General features: G+C 51.9%; 1 protein-coding gene across 1 annotated transcript in view; it reads left to right on the top strand.

Moving 5' to 3' along the window:
* The window catches only part of LOC102057076 (ankyrin repeat and fibronectin type-III domain-containing protein 1-like), a 209,029-nt gene that overhangs the window by 127,787 nt on the left and 62,757 nt on the right, over window positions 1-18,485 (top strand). The window contains exon 4 of the mRNA XM_027810164.2: window positions 9,835-9,875. Coding sequence (XP_027665965.2) covers window positions 9,835-9,875 — 41 coding nt within the window. The remainder of the gene's footprint in view (window positions 1-9,834; window positions 9,876-18,485) is intronic.

The following is an 18,485-nucleotide window of genomic DNA, read 5'->3' as shown; positions in this document are numbered from 1 at the left end:
GAGCACAGCTCTTTCCCGACGTGCTTAAAGTTGCAGTAATAGTTTGCAGGCTGTAATCAAGAAAAGAGAAGAAAAAATAGGTAGAAAACAGAACGTGTGCAGCACACTGTTGGTACCAGCCATCGATGGATATACAGCCTGGGTGTCTGCTGCTCCTCCCTTGCAGCTCCTGCGCCCTTACCTACCTAATTAAGGATTTGATTAATGAAAACACAGAGAGAAGGTGCCCACGCCTGTGCGTGCGTGTCACCCTGGATGTTGTTGTTGAGCTGGCAGAGTTTACAAGCTCCGGTGTTTTTGCCAGCAATTTGACAATTTCTTTCATCCAGCGAAGCTCAGATGAGCAGCAAGTGCACGGCTCGGGCTGTGCCAGCCCTCAGCCCTCCCCTTCCAGAAAGGGGAACTTTTTAATAGGGAGGCTGTGCGTGCATGCATGTGTATATGTGCATAAATTAATTTTTACAGGCATGTAGCAGTACAATAGAAGTTGAGAAAACAAAGTTTCCTGGATGAGCTCTCGGAAAAGAAATGCTTTGAAGTTTGGGTCTGCCTTAGCGTGGTGTGAGCTGCAAGGGGTCTGCGGGTGAGCAGCCCCCGTTGACATGGGGAGTGTGGCCTGGGAAGAAGCTTGGCTGGGGAAAGCAGGGGCGGGAGGAGGCTGGGGGAGATGCTGAGCGGGGTGGGAATGCGAGGGAAGGTATGGTGGCAGGCGAATGAAAGATGGAGTGCAAATGGACTTGTTTATTGGGGGTGTTGGCAGATGCTCATTAGCAGGCTTACTTTTCCTCCGGGTAGGATGGCAGGCTCAGGGACGAAGCCTGTCCTTGTTGCCCCGGCTGATGAGAAGCCCAAAGTTGGTTGTGAGGGTTCGTGCTGCATCCAGCTCACTTGTGTGTGATTAATTGCTGAGTGGAAGGAGACTGAGGGAGGAGGGGGGTCGTTGGGCTCTGTGGCTGTGCCAGTGTGGCTTGTGGCACTGGGGCTTGGTGCCCATCCTCTGTGGTCCAGTATGCATATTTGTGTAGATCTCTGCTCCTCTGTGCAATGCACCTGCGAGGGTGTGCTCTGAGGAGGAGGAGGAAGCAGAATTTGATGATGTTGGGGAGTTCAACAGGGCCAGGGTGAGCTGCTGAGACGTGCTCTGGAGCAAGGGGCTGGTAATGAGGCTGCCATCCAGGAGAAGCCATCTCATCACTTTCCTGGGGGTCACAGTTTGGGTGAAGATAAAGTCCATTTTCCAAAGAACCAGGTTTATGTTTGCATTTCAGCCCCTAGGAAAACACTAACGTCTCCCCTCCTGGGTCCTAGACATGAGGGTGGATGAGCAACTAGAGAAGAGCATTGAGTCTCTGGTAAGAGGACCTGGGGGGGAGTGTGGTGTCAGGATGCACTGGCCAGGGGAGCCAGTGAACACGGGGCCTCCTCCTGGGTGTGTCTGTGGTGGGGAGAGCTGCCTGGGGGTCACCGCGAGCTCCTCCAGCTCCCAGGTGCGGGCTGAGCTGCTCTACTGGGGGGTGGCTGCAGGGCTTAATTTCTGTTCCCTGCATCGCCTCAGTGTACCTCCTGTGCATAGCCATGTTTCCCTCCTCCTACCTCCCTAAATGGTCCAAAAGCACTTTTCTCTAGTTTTCAGCATGTTTTCCACCTTCCATTGGACTCAAAGCCCATCCTGGATGCGCATCAATGCCCCATGTGCGTGCACAGGGTCAGCGCTGTTTGCAGGCGAGTGTGATAGGCTCTCGCTCCAGAGCTGGGCTGGGATGAGCTAGCCACTGAAGAATGAACGTGTTAGAGCCATTGGCATCCTCCCCTGGCTGGGTCGGGTCTGCGGGGAATCGTCCGCCCCCTCCTCGGAGCCTTTGTAATGGAAGCAGGAGGAGGCAGGATCACGACAGGAGAGGCTGGGGCTGGCACTTGCAGAAACGCTGGCGGCTCATGCATCCCTCCATGGTCCAGTGGTGCTTTGCCTTTGCCGAAATGCCATCCTCCGACAGACCGAGGCCCTTTTCTGATTCCCTGGGGCACGTGTCCTCCTCCTTTCTTCCCTCAAGGCAGCCCCTTCCATGTCTCCATCTGCGCAGGCAGTGCTGCTGCCCTGGCCTGATTCTTCCCCAGCCACCAGATTTCGTTCTGCCGTGTAACCTACCCTTCCTTGACCACCCCTGTTCTCCATTCCTTAATCACCCCCATAGTTCACCGGGGACCTACTCTCCAGCAAGGCTGACCTCTGGGGTGCAGAGCTCCCTCCCGGGTGTGAGCTGGTTTGCAGCACCACCACACTGAAGGCAGGAGTTATAATCGTGATCTGGGACTGAGCAATCTGGTTAATCCAGCCTGAAATTCAGGTTTAGGGTTTGAGGGTTCATCTGGCTTGAAATTCATGTTTCAGGGACACTCAGGGCTGTGTTAGCCCAGGGCCCTGGCAGTGCTGGGGCAGGGCTGTTTTGAGGGTACTGGGGGCAGGTGGTGATGGCAAGCAGGATGGGTGCTGGCACCCATGGAGGGGCACTAGTGTCTGCAGGGGAGGAGGCTGCACTCCCACAGCCCTTCAGTGTCTGGGCCAAGCCCGTGCCAGAGGCAGGGGGCTGGAGGGAGGTGGGAGTGTATGGTGTATGGTGTGCTGAGCGCTGGGATGCTCTGGGTGGGCCAGCCCTTGCTTGGAGGGATGCTGCTGGCTGGAGCAGGGAGCATGACATCTCCTTCCTCCTCCTCCCAAACAACCCTCCCGCATCCCAGGCTCTGAATTTTATTCCCCTTCCAACAGTCAGGCATCAAGTCCCGATTACTCATAAATGCAGCATGTTGCAGATACGCGGAGCCTGACGAATGGCTGCGCCTGAGAGCACAAACCGCCGAGAACCAGGGTGAGAAGCCGGGATGGCAGGGGACAGGCTGTGCAGCCTTGGTCCCCCAACCCTGTCCTGCCCTGGGGGCCAAGTGCCTGCAGCCGCTGCCCAAATCCCCCTGGAATCTGCCCAGCCCAGCTTGGGAACGCAGCTGGGGGGATGCTGTGGCCGCTGGGGCAGGCGCTGAGGTGCCAGCAGGTGTCCAGGCGTGGATGGCAGGTTTATGGCATAGACTGCTGTCGGCGATGGCTCACAAGTTTGTTTTGCAGAATCCTCTTCTAGCATGGAAAAATAACTCATCCCTCGGTTTTTCTCTCTTTTGTTTGTGTGGGCATTGATTACACTGGGAGTTACTGAGCCAGATTTTATTGGAATGACTTAGAAAGCTGCCACCTGCTAGCAGCCGCTTGTCTTTGGGGATTATTTTGGTGTAGTATTTGTAGTTTCTAAATAATTGCATGAGGCTTCTTCAGCCTTGCTAAGAACTTCATTCTCCCAGGGACGCAGCCCAGAAAAAGATGAGCTGTGATTATGCTTGGCAACATTTAGTAGAGGAAAAAGTACAACAGGATTGATGTCTGCTGGCATGAATAAATAAATAATACAATACTTCTGCCTTAGCCCCTCCAGGAGCATCCTTGTTTCCAACCCCATGTCTGTTATCTCCTCAGCCTGGCTGAATTTCGGAATTCAGAGCAGTCCTTAAATCAGCGTCATCTCTTCTGCCTGCAGCATGTTGTGCTAATTCTTAGCAGGGACCAGCGAGGCCGGCTCTGGAGATGAGCTGTCCTAGGGAAGTCTGCCTGGTAGCTTATGTATGTTGTGTAACTTGGGCTTGTTAAATATATGATTCTTGCAAAATCATTTACTTAGTGCCTGAAACGTGAAATTAAGGGAATAATTTCAGGCACTCATGCTGGCCCAGATTCTCACAGGTTTGCAAAGTCTGTGAAAATCATAGGTCATGTTTTAAATAAAGAGACAAGCCCAAACGTTCCTTACATTTTGTACAAAATGTAGTAGGTAAAGAAGCATGTTTCGCAGTGCTGGACTGAGCTGGGTCGTTGCATGCATGTCCGTGTGATCACCGTGCCCTGGTGAGAAGGGTCGGGAAGGACAGTGCTGGAAACACCACTGGGAAGACGAGAGGTCTTCCCACTGATTCTGATGCCACTGGCCAAGCCTTAGCAATGGCCTAGCTGCAGCTGGGTGTTGTTCTACTAGTCAGGGAGGCTGCATTTTTACACCTCTGCAGAGGTGCTTTTTGAGAACCTGGGCATGGGTCTTTATGGATAACAAATTCACTCCGGCCTCTCAGTTCATCTTGGTTTTGTGTAAAAGCACCAGGAAAGGTGGTGTCCCATTGCCTTCCTTTTCCCTCATAGCATTTCCAAGGTGTTCCTGTGACACTGCACTTTCAATGTTGATCTTGCACTTTTCTGCAAGAGCAGAGGGGCTCTGAGCATCGCACGGAGCGGTCCTGTCATCAAAACGAGGGCAGTGCAAGCCTGGCTCAGGTATTCCTGTATGGGGAGGCGCAGAGGGTAGCAGTGGTAATGACCTTGAGACAACACTTTCTTAGTCATATTGGCAGTCAAACCCCGCTCCTTGGCAGGCTGGGTGCTGGCACCCATGAGCTGTGGGCTTGGTGTCAGTGTCCCCTTCTGCTGCTGCTGCCTCTGCTTGGGTGGTTTTTCTCTCTGCAGAGGAAAGAGTTTAATGACAGTGCCTGGCTGCATCCCAAAGGGCAGAGTCTTGGGAGGCATGCACTGGGGGGGTGGGGGGAGCGAGGCTCTGGGGGAAGCACCAGGCTCTGAGGACATCACCTGGGACAACATCCTGGTGTCCCACCTTCCTCTCCTGGCCCTGCTGGCAGCAAGAGTGTGAATGCCAGAGCGATGGAGGGTGTATGCTGGAAGCTTTTTGGCAGCTGCCTTGCCCAGCGCCAGGTACCGGGGCAGTGGGGGCTGCTCCTGCCCTTCCATATTGCCCCCATGCTGCCACAGTCACTTGCCTGTCTCAGGAGGGAAGGGGGGAGATGGGCGTAAGCATCGTTTGGAGTACTTGTTTTAAAAATACACGCTGATAAAAATTACTCTCTCCATTATTTCATTAAGGGTTTTAAAATGTGCTTCCTAAACCCTGAGTCATCAATGAAATGAGCAAGTGAGAAGCAGCGCAGCGGGTCCCGCTGGAGGGTGACTCATGCTGCAGTGGGGCTTGGGGCTTGCAGGGCGCTCTGAACTGGGGGGATGCTTCCCTCCCTCCCTCCCTTTCGGGAAGGCCAGGGACTCCCCAGCATCCTGAGCAGCAGCAGGAGGTCTCTAGGAGCCTGTGGGGCTCCTGGACTTCTGGGAGCTGAGCTGTCACACTGAAGCTGTGCCTCTCCGGAGTCCCCAGCTATGCCTTGATGCACAGGAGCCACCAGCAGACAACTCTCCTGGAAGCCTGTAGATCAGCCAACAACAGTGCATGCATGCAGGCAGGCATTTGATTTTTTATTGTATGCTTGCATAGATAAAAGCCTCCATATCCCATATCGGTTCAGGAGGAATTGATCTTTCCTCCCAGAAGCCAGGTCAGCTTTTGATCGTTTTTGGGAGCTCTCTGCTTCTTTCAGTCTCCAGGCACAGGCAGAAGAAACAAAACCAGTCCCAGCTCACTGTAAGGCCAGGAACTGTCCTCTCTGTGTTGGTTTATCTAGCTGGCTTCGTAAAAGCCCTTAGAAATGCTGCTGTATCCCTCCCACTGGAGTTGATTCAAACTCTGTTCAAGCTCAGTGCCAGGACGTTTTCCTAAGATCCAGGCTGTGTGTTCCCTTTACCCCACTCTGCTTCCTTACGTCCCATCCTTCCCTTGACTGCTTTTCCATAATATTCCCCTCCTGCGGATGCTGGCTGAGACTGTGGTACCCAGTGCAGTGGGACCAGGGTGGTGGCTGGTGGCACTGTCACAGCCTACACTGCTGCCCCGGGGAAGATGCTTTGGCTGCTGCCCCTTCATGTAGCGCGCACACACTTGGTCTTGCCCACAGCCTCCCATCGCCGATTCCGTAAGTGCTTTCTTATTAATATCTTCACGCTGTCGGTGAAGGCTCCCTTGCTTGGGAGGACCTTTCCAGGTGCTGCTCTGAGCTCTCTCAGTGCTCCTGGCGGGGATGTTGTGGTGTCTCTGCCCTTGGCAAAATGCCTTGGGCATTTTATTTTTACTACAGCTACATTTCATAGTGAACCACTGTGCAGTCAGGCCAGCCCCAAGGTACCCTGTGGTCACTTAGGGCATCACTGCTTTCTTGTCTCCTTCCTCCTGCTGATGGCTCTGTGCTGCTTTACTTGCAGTTTTCAGTGTCCTTGGTTTATCCTCTACCTTGGTTTATTAATCTCCTTGATGGATGGTCCCTGTCCGCGGCTCCTATTGTGACACCATGTGTGCCTGTGCTTATTCTTCCTTCCACTTCTTCATGAGGATTTCGCTTAGAGGCAGTTGAAAACATGTCCTTGCCTTGAGTCTTGCTGCTGGCCCTGACCACCTTCTTCTGCCCAGGCACTACCTCCACCAGTCCCCAGCAAGCTATCCTGCCCAGCTGGTGATTTCTGTAGCCAAGTGCTTCCCTGCTGCGCTCCCAGAGCCCTCTGGATCCACGGCCACCTTGGTGTTGTGCATGTTCGGGAGAAAGAAATGGAACGCGGTGGGATGGACCTGCGTAAATTCATCTGACTGCTGGCCATGGTCCCTTTCTCTTCTGGGAAGAGAGTAAGGAGGCAAAGGGCTGTGCAGGCAATATGGGGAAACTGAGGCATGAAGAGGGAAGAAATGGCTCAAGGCCAAACCTTGGGGTGGTGGTAGAGCCAGGAGCTGATTCACAACTCCTGGTCTTGCTGCAGGCCAGATTCCTTGGACACATTGCTGGAATTCTGCTTTTCCTCCTAATTTGCTATTTTCTTAATAAGCTTCAAAATCAGCTATTTTGGCTAATCATTGCTGCGATCACTCCTTGTTTTGTTTGGTGTATTTTTTTTTCCTCTTTGCAAAGTTAGTGTCTCATTGTTTTATTCCAGATAAAAACTTCTCACTTTTCCATGACTCTTAAAAAATAATTGCTTGATAAGCTCAAGGTAAGCCCTTCTCTTAGCGTGCTCATGTAGCTCATCCTGCCAGTGGTTTGTGAGCTGTGGAGCGTGCGGAGGAGCGGCAGGCTGCCGTGCCCGTGGTGCTGCTTGCCTGCAGCCATGGCATGGCACCGGCACAGGGTGCACGGCTTTGCTAGAGCTTCTTCCACCTCCCTTCTGCAAGACCTGAACTTGCAAGGTGGTCTTTTCTTTTTCCCCAGGTTTTCCACGTGGCTTTTCCTTGTTAGGGATTCATTTCAGAAATCTGCACCTCTATCCTAGCAAGAGTCAAGGGGAGGTTAATGTTTGTGACACCTGTGGCTGTGTGAAGGGGCTGCTGCAGATTTTGTCATCTTGTGTGCTGGGAATATTGGTGACAGTGATAGTCCTCGCAGCATTTCAGAAGGGTAGAAGAGTGCCAGTGTTGTTTCCTGCTGTTATCAGTTATCAGAAAGGCCAGTTACTTTGGAGCTGGCTGTGCGGTTGATGGGAGCTTTTCCCCACAGACTTTGGCTGTGGCTGGGTGGAGAGTCTGACTGTGTGGGATGCAGGTTTTCCATGAGTTGTTTCAATAACGTTAAGAAAGCTGTTTGCAAGTGATTTCTTCTTAAATGTCAACAGTTCTCTGTGATCGCTGCTAGCACAGGTAGCAGAAGGAACTGAATTTGTCCTGGCTCATGAGCCTTATTGCAGCCAATCCATAGCACTCTGTTTTAGGTGTCGAGTTTAAAGAACTAAGGAAATACCTTACAGGAATGCTGTGCCTGAGGGAGAGAAGGTGTTCCCAGATGGGCTGTGGGCTTAAAGGACAGGTCCCGTCACTCAGGGCATTTGCTCTGTGCAGTTATTGCTGTACTTGTTTCTCTGCTGCTTCAGGAATGCACAGAATGGTTAAGGAGATCTGGGGATCTCCTGGTGATCACCCAGTCCAATGCCCTGCTCAGGGCAGGGCCACCTATGCCAGGTTGTCCTGGACACCCAGGACCATCTAGTTGGATTTTGAATGTCTCCAAGGCTGGAGACTCCACCACCTGTCTGGGCAGCCTGTGCCAGTGGTGGAGCACCCCATTCTGGTGACTGGCCACCAGCCCTGTGGGGCCTTGCTGTAGCTTCTTGCTGCTGTCGTGTCAGAGGAGGGGGAGCAGGTGGGAGAGCCAAAGGGTGCTGCTGTCTCTGGCCAGTGGGGATAGCTCAGAGATTTTGCACACTGACATGGCGGTTGGCACATGGGCAAAGGAGATCTTCTGACCTCAGAGGGCTGCTCCTCGTGTGCTCCCAGCTCTACCCCACAATGGAGCTCAGATGTGTGCCCATAAGATCTGCAAGAGGGTGGCATGCATCCAGACCCAGGTAATCCCGCACTACGGGTTTGCTTGCAGCCTCCCCATGCTGGTGCCCGAGCAACACACCTGTTCCAGGGAGAGGGTCAGGCACCAGTGAACCACAGCCTCATCTTGCTGGCTTGGCCACAGGTCCCTTTTGGAGGGATCTTTTGGTGACAGTGGATCCCTGCCTGCTTAAAGCCAGGGCACTCCCTGCTTGCTTTTCAGTCCCAGGGTAGGAGTACCCGGAGAGTTCCTGTGCCCCTGATTAGCATTCGGCCCTGCTGCTCCTGCTGCTTTGGTGTTGCTGCTTGCCATTGCCTGGCAACCACGGAGCAAAACTACAACAGCAGCCCCAGAGCCTGAGCCTGAGCATGCTTCCCGCGAGCGCACACTGGCACACGCTTGCTGGGGGACGGGGACAAGGTGGGTGGCTGGGCATGCCCACCGCCCCCCATGTTGGCAAGGCGCGAAGGTGAAGACCATCCCCGAAAGCAGGAGGAGGAGGAGGAGAGGGCTCTGGTGGTGCAACAGCTTTGCTGACACCCAGGTTTGGTGGGTCTGTCTGTCTGTCTGTCCCGGCACTGCCCACTGCGAGCATCCTGCTATGTCAGGCACAGCATGCCCCTCCACATCCCTTAGTGGCGGGGGCTTTTTCTGTGCTGGGCAAGCGCATGTCACGAACTGGGAGCTCGCAGCAGGGCAGGGGGCCAGCCTCCACCGCGCTGCCTCCAGGACAAGGCACATTGGGGGAGAGATTTGGGCATATGTGGGTGTATATGGCCCCGTTGGATAGCGGGGCAAGGCATGGCAGGGCATGCATGCACTCTGTGTGTGTCATACATGTGCCCCGCTTTGCACCCAAAGTGGGGTCTGCGGCATGCCCACAGTCCCCCAGGCTCCCTGGGGGGAGGCTTAGCCTGGCTGGGTTTTCCTAGGGGACCCTGGTGCTCCGGCAGCCTGGATTGTGACGCTCTCAAACTTTCACTAGACCATGCTATTGGTGGATTGGCAGTGCTTGGGAACTTGAGCATGCATCAGGCTGTCTCTGCTACCCAGGCTTGCATGTGTTTGGGGTCTGATGTCGTTTTTCTTGGCAGAAGAATTTTGTGGTCCTGGCCTTGGGCTCAGTCCCCTGTCCTGCCAGAGGGTCTCTGCAGGAGGTGATTGCTCAGACCCTCTGCCAACCCTGCACTTTGTCCTCTTTCCAGCTGGGTGGGCTCAAGAGGACATGTGTCCCCTCCTGACACAAGGTACCATGCTTCTGCAGGTGATGGGAGAGACAGATGTGCCTGAATATGTTGGGTTCAGACTTAATGCATCCCCACACTTCTGCTTTGACTCTTTATTTTTACATCCTTAGCTGCTGTGGGCTCTGTCTACTGTGTGCTTGGTAGCTGGAGGTCCGAGCTGCCTGCCCTGTCCAGCCAGCCCACACATACCCTCTGGGTAGCAAAAAGCATCATGCTTTTTCCTGCTCACCACACATCTTTTTGTCAATGATACTTGCTTGGCTTAAAGGGTTAAAGAAATACATCTGTCTTTTGTGTCTTGCAGAGCCTGGGGTCAGCAGACAAGAAGGACTTTTACCAGCCAAAGTAAGTGCCAGTAGTCGTGGTGAGTAATTGCATGGAAATTCCCGGTTGGTCCATGTTACTGAGCAGCTCTGTGGCTTGCTAAGATTAGACATTTCAATGTACAAGAATAGCTGCTGCAATTACACGAATGAGGATAACAGTACAAGGGCTGTCAATCATTTTGGCTTCAGGGCATATGCAAATCATTAAATCAGGTCAGAAAGAATCACAACAGCTTGACTGAGCCTGAGGGACAGAGCCGGGACCTGGTGGCTGGGAGCAGGGGATGCAGGGGTGACCTTTCCCACCTCTGGCTCCCTCTGCTCCAGGGTTTGTATAGCTGAGCTGCTGTGGAGAATTGAAGGGTTTAGTTCTGTGTCACAACGGGCTGATATTGAAGCACGTCTTCCACAGCCCATGCTTTGACGTTGATGCCTGTTGTTTTCCATCCGTTGTGTTTTGTAAAGCACGGTGAGCTGCAGGGGTGAGAGGAAAGGAAGAGGCTCGCTGGAGCTACCATGTTCATGAACACAAACAAAGATCTGCAAATCAACCCCCTAACATAAGTGGCTGGTTACTTAGTGGGTGCCCTCGGCCACGGCTCTGAGCTGATTGCAACAGTCCGTAAGTGAGCAAGTAGAGAGCGGAGTGTGTAGAGCTGTCAGCCTCTGAGACCCATATTAAAACACAAGCAGAGCTTGCACTCGCAGGCCAGTTATGTTGTTGCACCCAGTGTTTGCAGACCCTCGCTGCAGCACTACACCTTGAGGCAGGAAGGTTGTCTCTGTGCTGGAAGGATGTGTTTGATACCATTGTTGTTTGGATAATGGCAAACTCTATTAAAAGCCATGCTGAGAGGTTTGGTTCTGGCCCTGACCACTGAGCAGGTGTGTATTGTGCTGCTGGCATGTGGGACCTTGTGTTGCTCCTGCTCTGTTTGGGGAAGTGGACATCTTCATGTTATCACCTTTTTTCTTCTGAAAAAAATGCCATAGGTGGTTTTGAAGTTGTGCAGCAGTGCTCTGATGTACAGGATTGTCAGGGGAGAGCATTTTTGGAAGATGCAGAAGGAACTGGGTTGGGGAAATTTCTCCTCCAAAACTCGCTGTCTTTCTGTACTTGCTCTTTTCTTTGCTGCATTCCAAAACATTCCTGCTTCCCAGCGGTGTCCGAGCATGCAGTGAGCACCAAGGCAGCGTCCTCAGTCTGAGTTACTCTTGGCATCAGAGAAGGCATGTCTGAGGCACGCTGGGCATGGCAGGCTGTGTCACAGGGTACCTCATGGAACTACCTGCTCGCTGTCTGTGATGGGGAGGACAAGTGTTGAGTGCCGGTGTGTTCTTCAGTTGTTTGCTGGTTCCTCTTCCTTTATGCCACCAAAAGTTTTTAAAACCCAGTGCTGCTCTCCTGGGTCCGTACTGAAAAGCCTGATTTCAGGGCGCTCCCCTGTCCCCTCACCCCAAGGCAGTGCTGATCGCCTTTTCAAGACCGTTGGCAGCTAAAGACTTCTGAAAACACAGCCAGAGCCATTTCCCAGGCTGTTTAATCCTGCGTGGCTTTCTGGGAGATCAGAGGGATATCCCAGGAGGTTGTGGAGTCATCATGGGCACAATAAAAAAATGAACACACATTTGGCAAAGGAGTTAGAATTCTGCTTTTGTGACCTCTACCAACAGTTGTCTAATATTTCGATGCTTCTTATTGTAGCGCTGCTGTGTGCTTGTGTAGAGTGTGTGTTTTGACAAGCAGGCTTAGAAAAGATGGAAGCACCTCTAGCATCCGTGTTGCAGCTGAATCATCTGTGAGGCTTTGAGTAAGAGATTTGGAGGAAATATATAAAAAGCTCTTACCCTTTGGTTTTCTTTCCTGAAGGGTGGTTTTAACAGTAGGTAGCAACAATTATAGTGCTACTTTTATGGCCCATCTCATCAAAGAAATGAGGGATGTTTCTCTGCCTTTAGTGGGAGAACATGGGCTTCCCACCTCACTGACGTTGCAGAGCTGTTGGGTCAGAGCGGTGGGTGCTGGTGCAGAAGGTCTCGTGAGCTACTAACTCTCATCTGATGCAGTTTGGGCACTTACCTTCCCCATCACAGTGCTGCCTGCAGCTCTGCTCTGCCTGGGATCTGGCCAGCGTTCATAGAGACCAGGGAAGAAACACCTCGTGGGCTAAGTCCAGCCCCTGAGCTGCTTGCTCCTTTGTCACCCCAATTTTGGAAGCTGCTAATACAGCTGTAACATTGTTAGAATATCCGGGCTTCCAGAGGTCCTTCCAAATTTCTGACAGAGGGCTCTTGACTGCTTTGTCAAGGCTGTTCCCTGAGCAGGGACCTGCTGGCTGAAGACCCAGGGGCACCATGCTCAGAGACAGGAGTAGGCTCTCCAGGAACAGGTGCTTTTGCCTAATAACTCTCCTGGCAGGGCTGGTTGGAAGTGTCTTGACAGGAGCCGAGAAAGGCTGGTTGTTTGCTAATTCCCCCTGGCATACATTTGCTCTTCAGTGTCAGGCACCAACTGGAACTCGGTTTCTTCAAACCCAGAAAAAAACTCTGGTACTAATAACAATCATAAAACCCCTAGCAAATGTAGACCGAAATACCTGGCTTTAATTAAAGTGTCACTGATGTGCTGCAGGAGCTGCTTGTGCTCCCTCCCCATGCTGTCCCCTCTGCTGAGAGCAATGCTCATCTGTCAAGAGAGTCATCACTTGGGAACAGTTAATATTTGCCAGGCACTTTGAGGTGTCAAGAGAGACACTGCTGTAGTGACACAAAATGCTCTCCATTGATCCGCTTGCTTGGTCCCTTGGGACGATGTGGCCACGCTGAAGAGACCTGATGTCTCAGAGCCCATTCTTGCTCCAGCAGAATCCCACAACCCTCTTATACAGGCATCTCGTGGCTCTGTCTCCATTTCAGATTAAAGACTGCCACCCGCCTTCTGTGCTTAAGCCTCAGAGGTGTAAACACAGCAGGAACCTTTGAAACCACCTTATATAAAGCAGTAGCTTGTGTTTGTTTTGCCTTGCAGTCTTCATTACGCCAAAATGTCTCTGCAGCTAATTCGTTGTCACCCTGCTTTTAAAGCAGAATGTTTCATCTCTTAGACTAAAACCTTTCCATGCCAGCACTTAGATGAAAGTGAGTGTTGTGTTGCTGAATCATTATCTTGTAAAACCGTGGTGTTCTTAAGGATCTAGAAACCAGTATTTACATCTTGGAAGCGTTAAGGGCCATCATAATAAGCTAGATGTGTTCCTAAGCTGGGTGTTCATTTTCTTGCCTCCTTAACTCAGCTGTTATTTTATAGTAATGATGATAATAACACGCAGATACTCTTTTGCAGTGGCTGAGAGTCATTCAGCTGGGATGTTCTTAAAGTAGCTCAGGTTCACCCACAAAGCACCAAGCAGTGGGAGGAGGATGCACAGGGAAAGGGGGGAGTAAGAAATGGGGCAGATGATGCAAGGGGAGCGGTGGGGTAGGAGAAGCAGTACCAAGGCCACCTTTCTGTACTGAAGCCACGGGATACGCAATGCTGCAAGAAACTGCTCCAAAACCACCTTCAAAAGGTTGGAGAATGCTTCTCCCAGCTTTGGCCATAGGAAAGGACAAAGTGCTGTCACCAGCATCACTGGTGGCAGTGGGATGGCAGCATGGTGGAGGGTGGAAGAGAGATGCTGGGTTCTGTGTGTGGGGTGGGTGACCCCCGAGCAGGTGCAGGTTTGCAGCTGAAGGGGTGCAGAGCCCTCCAGATGGGACCATGAGCATGGGCTCCTAGCTTCCAACCCCAAAGCCTGGCTGAGCCAGTTTTCTGAAGAGTCGAGGAGTTAGCTCCTCCACACACAATGTAATTAAGTAAAGAAGATTACAATGCTGGTCAGGGTATCCTAGCAGCAGGGTCTGACCAACTGAAACTTCACAGCAAGCTTAAAAAATATTGCCTCTGGGGTTTGGCCGGCGGATTCAGAGCCTGAGTTCCAGGCAGGTGGAGGGGCTTCAAGCCGCTCAGAGTGCTGGGAAAGGAAGGGGCTCCTGGAAAGGTGCTTTGGAGAAATGTCATGGTTCAGCAAATGCCGGACTGGGGGTGAAAAGCAGAGTTGGCCCAGAGAAGACAGGGAGCAGAGGGTTAGCAGAAACAGGTGTGAGTGGTGGGAGGTAGCTCACGATGTGGCGGAGAGGTGGATGTTTGCGGTAGGCGCAGGAGCCTCTGAACAGTCCTGCTGCTTTCCTTCTGGCTTTCTGAAGGCGTTTCCTGCCCTGTGGCATCCTGATATTTTAAACTAAGGTGGCCCAGTCTCTTTCAGTAACGCCTTGAGCCCAGAAAGGCTGCTGGAGACTTTGCTGCTCTGGGGCGGGGGTTCTTCCCTGGGAGGGCTGGTGCTGCTTCTTGCCCTGGTGGAGGAGGTCCAAACCTGGTGGTTTGGAGGGCGGTGGGTGCTCTGGTGTGCCAGGCTGGGGCTGTGCAGTGCCTCCAGTCGTGACAGCTCCCTGAGGGGCAGGAGTGTGCCATTGCAGAGCCTTGGATAGGACAGGAGGATCGTCTACATCTCCAGCCTCTTGGGAATGGTTTTGTCCCCCAGGAACGCTTGCAGTGCTGCCAGGAGCACTGGCTGTGGCTCCCCCTTGCTCCGTGCCTGCGGGGGGAACGGGACACAGCCATGGTGGGAGCGGTGCTGGCAGAGACCAGCTGGAAGCTCGGGGATCAAGGAGGCAATAGCCCCGTTGATTTGCCCTGCGGTGTCTGGGCTGTTTGCCCAGGCTAATATTGCTGTTTGCTTCTGAAGCTGGGAAAGTTGGTGCTGAGCTATGCTCAGTGAAGCGAGCGGGGCCCCGTGCAAAGGGTCCAGCTGCCCTGCTGCTGCCCACCTCTCCAGGCAGCCTGGGAGAGCAGCACCAGCTTATGTGCCTGATAGCTCCTGCTGAAGACCACTGTTTTTGTAAAGTATGAATGAATACAACTCTTATTAATTTTCTTTTTTATTGCTTGTTGTGTGGGAGCGCTCACCCTGGACCCCTATGCCTGCTGGTGCTGGAGGACTGTGGAGGGGTGCTCTGCATTCCCTCATAAATCTGCAGATTTATGAGGACAGAGATGCCCTGGATGGCACCAGGGCCCTCGATACCCAGAGTTAAATATCTTGGCCCGAGGGAGGTCAGGACAAGGAATCACTCCATCTCAGCAGTCCCTCGAGCCCAAGGGACAGAAAGAGGAGATGTTGGGGCTGCTTGGACCCCTACTGCCCTGCTCTGGGTGCCCAGGCCAGGGGACTCCGGACCACTCCCTTGCAGCATGCTTGCCCTCTGTCTGGGAATGGCCCTCCCAGACCTGGTCGTAGAGCAAAGTTTTGGGTTCTGTTGTTTCTGTGCAGCTTTTAACGTGTTAAGCAAGGTTGCGATGTAGGCTCCTACTGTGCCGGTTGTCATAGAAACTTGAAGGGCTTTTTTCTCCTATCCCCCCAGCCCCTTTCTTTATACCAAAGCAGGGTTGGGGTTTCCGCCCCCCCCCGTAATTTCAGTTTCAGTCCAATTAAAAACCTGCCTGGCCCTGATTCCCTGTCTCCAGTACTGCCACACAAGGGCTCGGTGTCTTTATGTTGTGCTTCCTTTTGTCCCAACCAAAGGGTGCGTGTTCCCATCAGCTGGGCACTTTTCTGGTAGTGCTGGCTGGGTTTTTGGCCCCATGGATCCCTGACCAGGGTTGGGGCTGGTCCTCAGCCCTTGTCCCTCTGCAGTGCTGTTGGGTAGGAGCAGATCCCCTCACTCACCATGGGGTACCTCTCCTTGCTGCTGCTTCTGAAACCGGGGAATGGTTGGCTGCTTGGTGCCCAGTTGCTGGAGGTCCATGGTCCTTCGGTGGAAACATTGAAATGGCATCTGCCTGCCTCTGTGGTCTGAGCCCGTGTCTGCCTTCCCCTCTTGGGCGATGGGAGGACGACGCTGCCAGCTCAGCTCCGAGACCAGCACAGAAGCCACCTATGCACCAGCTGCAGCCCTTCCACATTTGCTACGCTCTGCATTAATCATGGAAAGGGAATTGAGCGTAGGAAGATGGGCATTTTTTAACAAAATAACCGAGACTGCATTCTCCCCTAAGCAAGAGAGCAAAGTGTTTGCTGCAGTGAGTCAACACAGATGCTTTTGGCATGGGATGTAAGGCTCCCTCCCACAGCAGCCATCGGTCCCACAGCCAGGTCCCAAGAGGGAGAAGTGGGTCGAGGTGTGTACCGAGCTGCTCAGCTGCTGGTGTTTCTCCAGGAGCTACAAGAGATCCTTTCCTGCATGCTTTATTTCTGGCATGAGACTTGACAGGGACTCCTCACAGTTAGCCAGATGTCTAGCTCTGAACCTTGCCTTCGAGGAGCTAGCACCCATTTTTGCTGCCCTGTGCCACCCCAGCTCCTCATTGCTCTGAGGCTGGTGCTATCTCCTGAGTCACCCATCTTCACCACAGTCGCAGGGGTTAGCCTCAGAGCTCGTGCTATCCACTGGGATTCACTTGTGTGGGATTTAGGTATGAAAGGGTCTATTAGATCACGCCGTTTGGCCTCCCATGTGCTGTAGGGGTGTAAATGCTGCCCACACACTTCTCGGCAAGCTGAAGAGGTTGTGATTGCCCTCAAAGAGGTGTCTAATCCTCTGAGGATCTCTGAGAGTATCTAATCCTGACCCAAAACTCATTTGAACTTGTTGGGTTTCAGCTCCCAGTCCCTGGATCTCTGAGCGTCTCGCTGGATGAAAGTGGTTGGCACTGCTTTGGTTTGGGGGTGGGGTGGCACAGTTTTTGTCAATAAACTCAATATAGCTCATTTGCAGTAAGATATTTTCTCCATCCCTCGGATCAATTTTGTGACTCATCCCTCCAGCCTCTCTGCTTTTTTAGTGCCCCTTTTAAATGTGGGCACCTTAATTGCAGGAGTGTTTCTGTGTCAGTCTCAGCAGAGCAATACACGTAACTCTCCTCTCCCCAAAGAACTGCATCAGCTCTTTTCATCACAGCATCACATTAGACCCTTGTGTTGGGTTGGTCACCCGTGGTGACCCTTGAGCCTTTCTGGAGGCTCTCTCTTGTCTGGGATACAGTCCCTGTTCATAAATACGGCCTGAAATCCTTCTCTGTAGGTGTGTCATTCTGCACTGGGCTGGATTAACATCTACAGTGTTTGAATGGGTTCAGCATTACCAAGCAACCCACATTTCACTCTCTCCTCATCAATATTTACCATTACATCAATCTTCCTGTCATCTGCTAATTTTTTTGAGCAAGGATTTTGTATTTTCTTCTCGATCATTGATGAAAATATCAACTAGCATGCTCCCCATGGAGCCTTGCTAAGGATTCCCCATTGATGACTTCTGTTTGAGACCTGTCAGACAGCTCTTAATCTATTTAATGTGCTTTATTGATACTGTATAGCACTATCTCCTAAAATCAGAATGTCAAGAAGCACTTAGCGCTCTGCCTGCACAGCCATAACGTACATGGTACCTTTCTCAGCTGAGCCTATATCACTAAAGAGTGACATTTGGCTCATTTGACAAGATCTCTTTTCCACAAAGACAGGCCGACTGACTTTAATTATAACTTACATCCTTTAATTATATCTTAATTTAATTCCAGATGAGCCCTGCCTTCTGGGTCTTCTATCAGGCTGACCATTTAGTAGTTAACTAGGTCATCTCCACTGCTGGTTGTGAATATAGCTGTGAAGGGGCCATTTGCCATCTGGACGTGGCAGACCAAAGTTTGCTCAAAACAAGCAGCAGAACCCAGAAAACTCTCCCCAGCTCTGGGTACGCGTTATCTGTGCTGGCTGCTTAGTGCTGTTTGGCTGCCTTGGGTGTAGGTGAGGATACTAATGGTTTAGGAAAACTTCATCTTGTCTAGGAAGTACTTTACTCTCCTTTTTCCCCAAACACAGAAGAAATATCTATCGACCGTTTGCTTTTTCTGCATCATTATGAGCAGTCCTGCAGCCTCTGCTTGAAAATGGTCCTATTGTTCCTTATAAATGGACCTATTGCTAGAATTTGTTTGGCTCCCAATAGTAGATTTTGCATGTCCAGCCATGCATTCTCCCCTTCTTTAGTTTCCCTTATCAGTTTCCTACACATTGTAACTTGTATTGACCACTCTTTAGTGTGTATTCTGTTTCCCCTCTGAGCCTTCATTTGGCAAAGGGTATTTTTAACCGACTTGCTCATTTTCCTAACCATGAAATTAGGACTTTACAGACATTCAGTGAACTCCCCTTAAAGAACTCTATTTTTTTGCTCTACTTTTGAAAAAGTCTTTCTTGACAGTTTTATCCCATCTCCCTGGGATGTGGAAAACAGGCATTTTGCTGTACTGAGCGTGCGCAGTGCTGCCTGCCCCACCTTCTTGCTGGCCCGTGGGGACTGCTGCCAGCCTCTCCAGGCGGCCAGCGACTGCTTGACCTTCTGTCACCTGCTGTGTGTTGACTTCTGCATTGCAAAGTTATCAACTATAGTGTTTAGAAATGCATGTGGTGTTTTACTGCTGGCTCTGTGAGTCTCCTAGCATGTGCCTCGCAGACCCAAATCCTTTATAACCTGTTACTTCTTTCTATCCGTGGAGAACATATATTTCAGGTTGAGCTGCTGCAGTCCT

Source organism: Falco cherrug, chromosome 4, assembly GCF_023634085.1.
Source record: "Falco cherrug isolate bFalChe1 chromosome 4, bFalChe1.pri, whole genome shotgun sequence".
NCBI classification, from domain to species: domain Eukaryota; kingdom Metazoa; phylum Chordata; class Aves; order Falconiformes; family Falconidae; genus Falco; species Falco cherrug.
The sequence above is the reverse complement of the archived record's forward strand: the minus strand, read 5'-3'. Positions and strand labels throughout refer to the sequence as shown.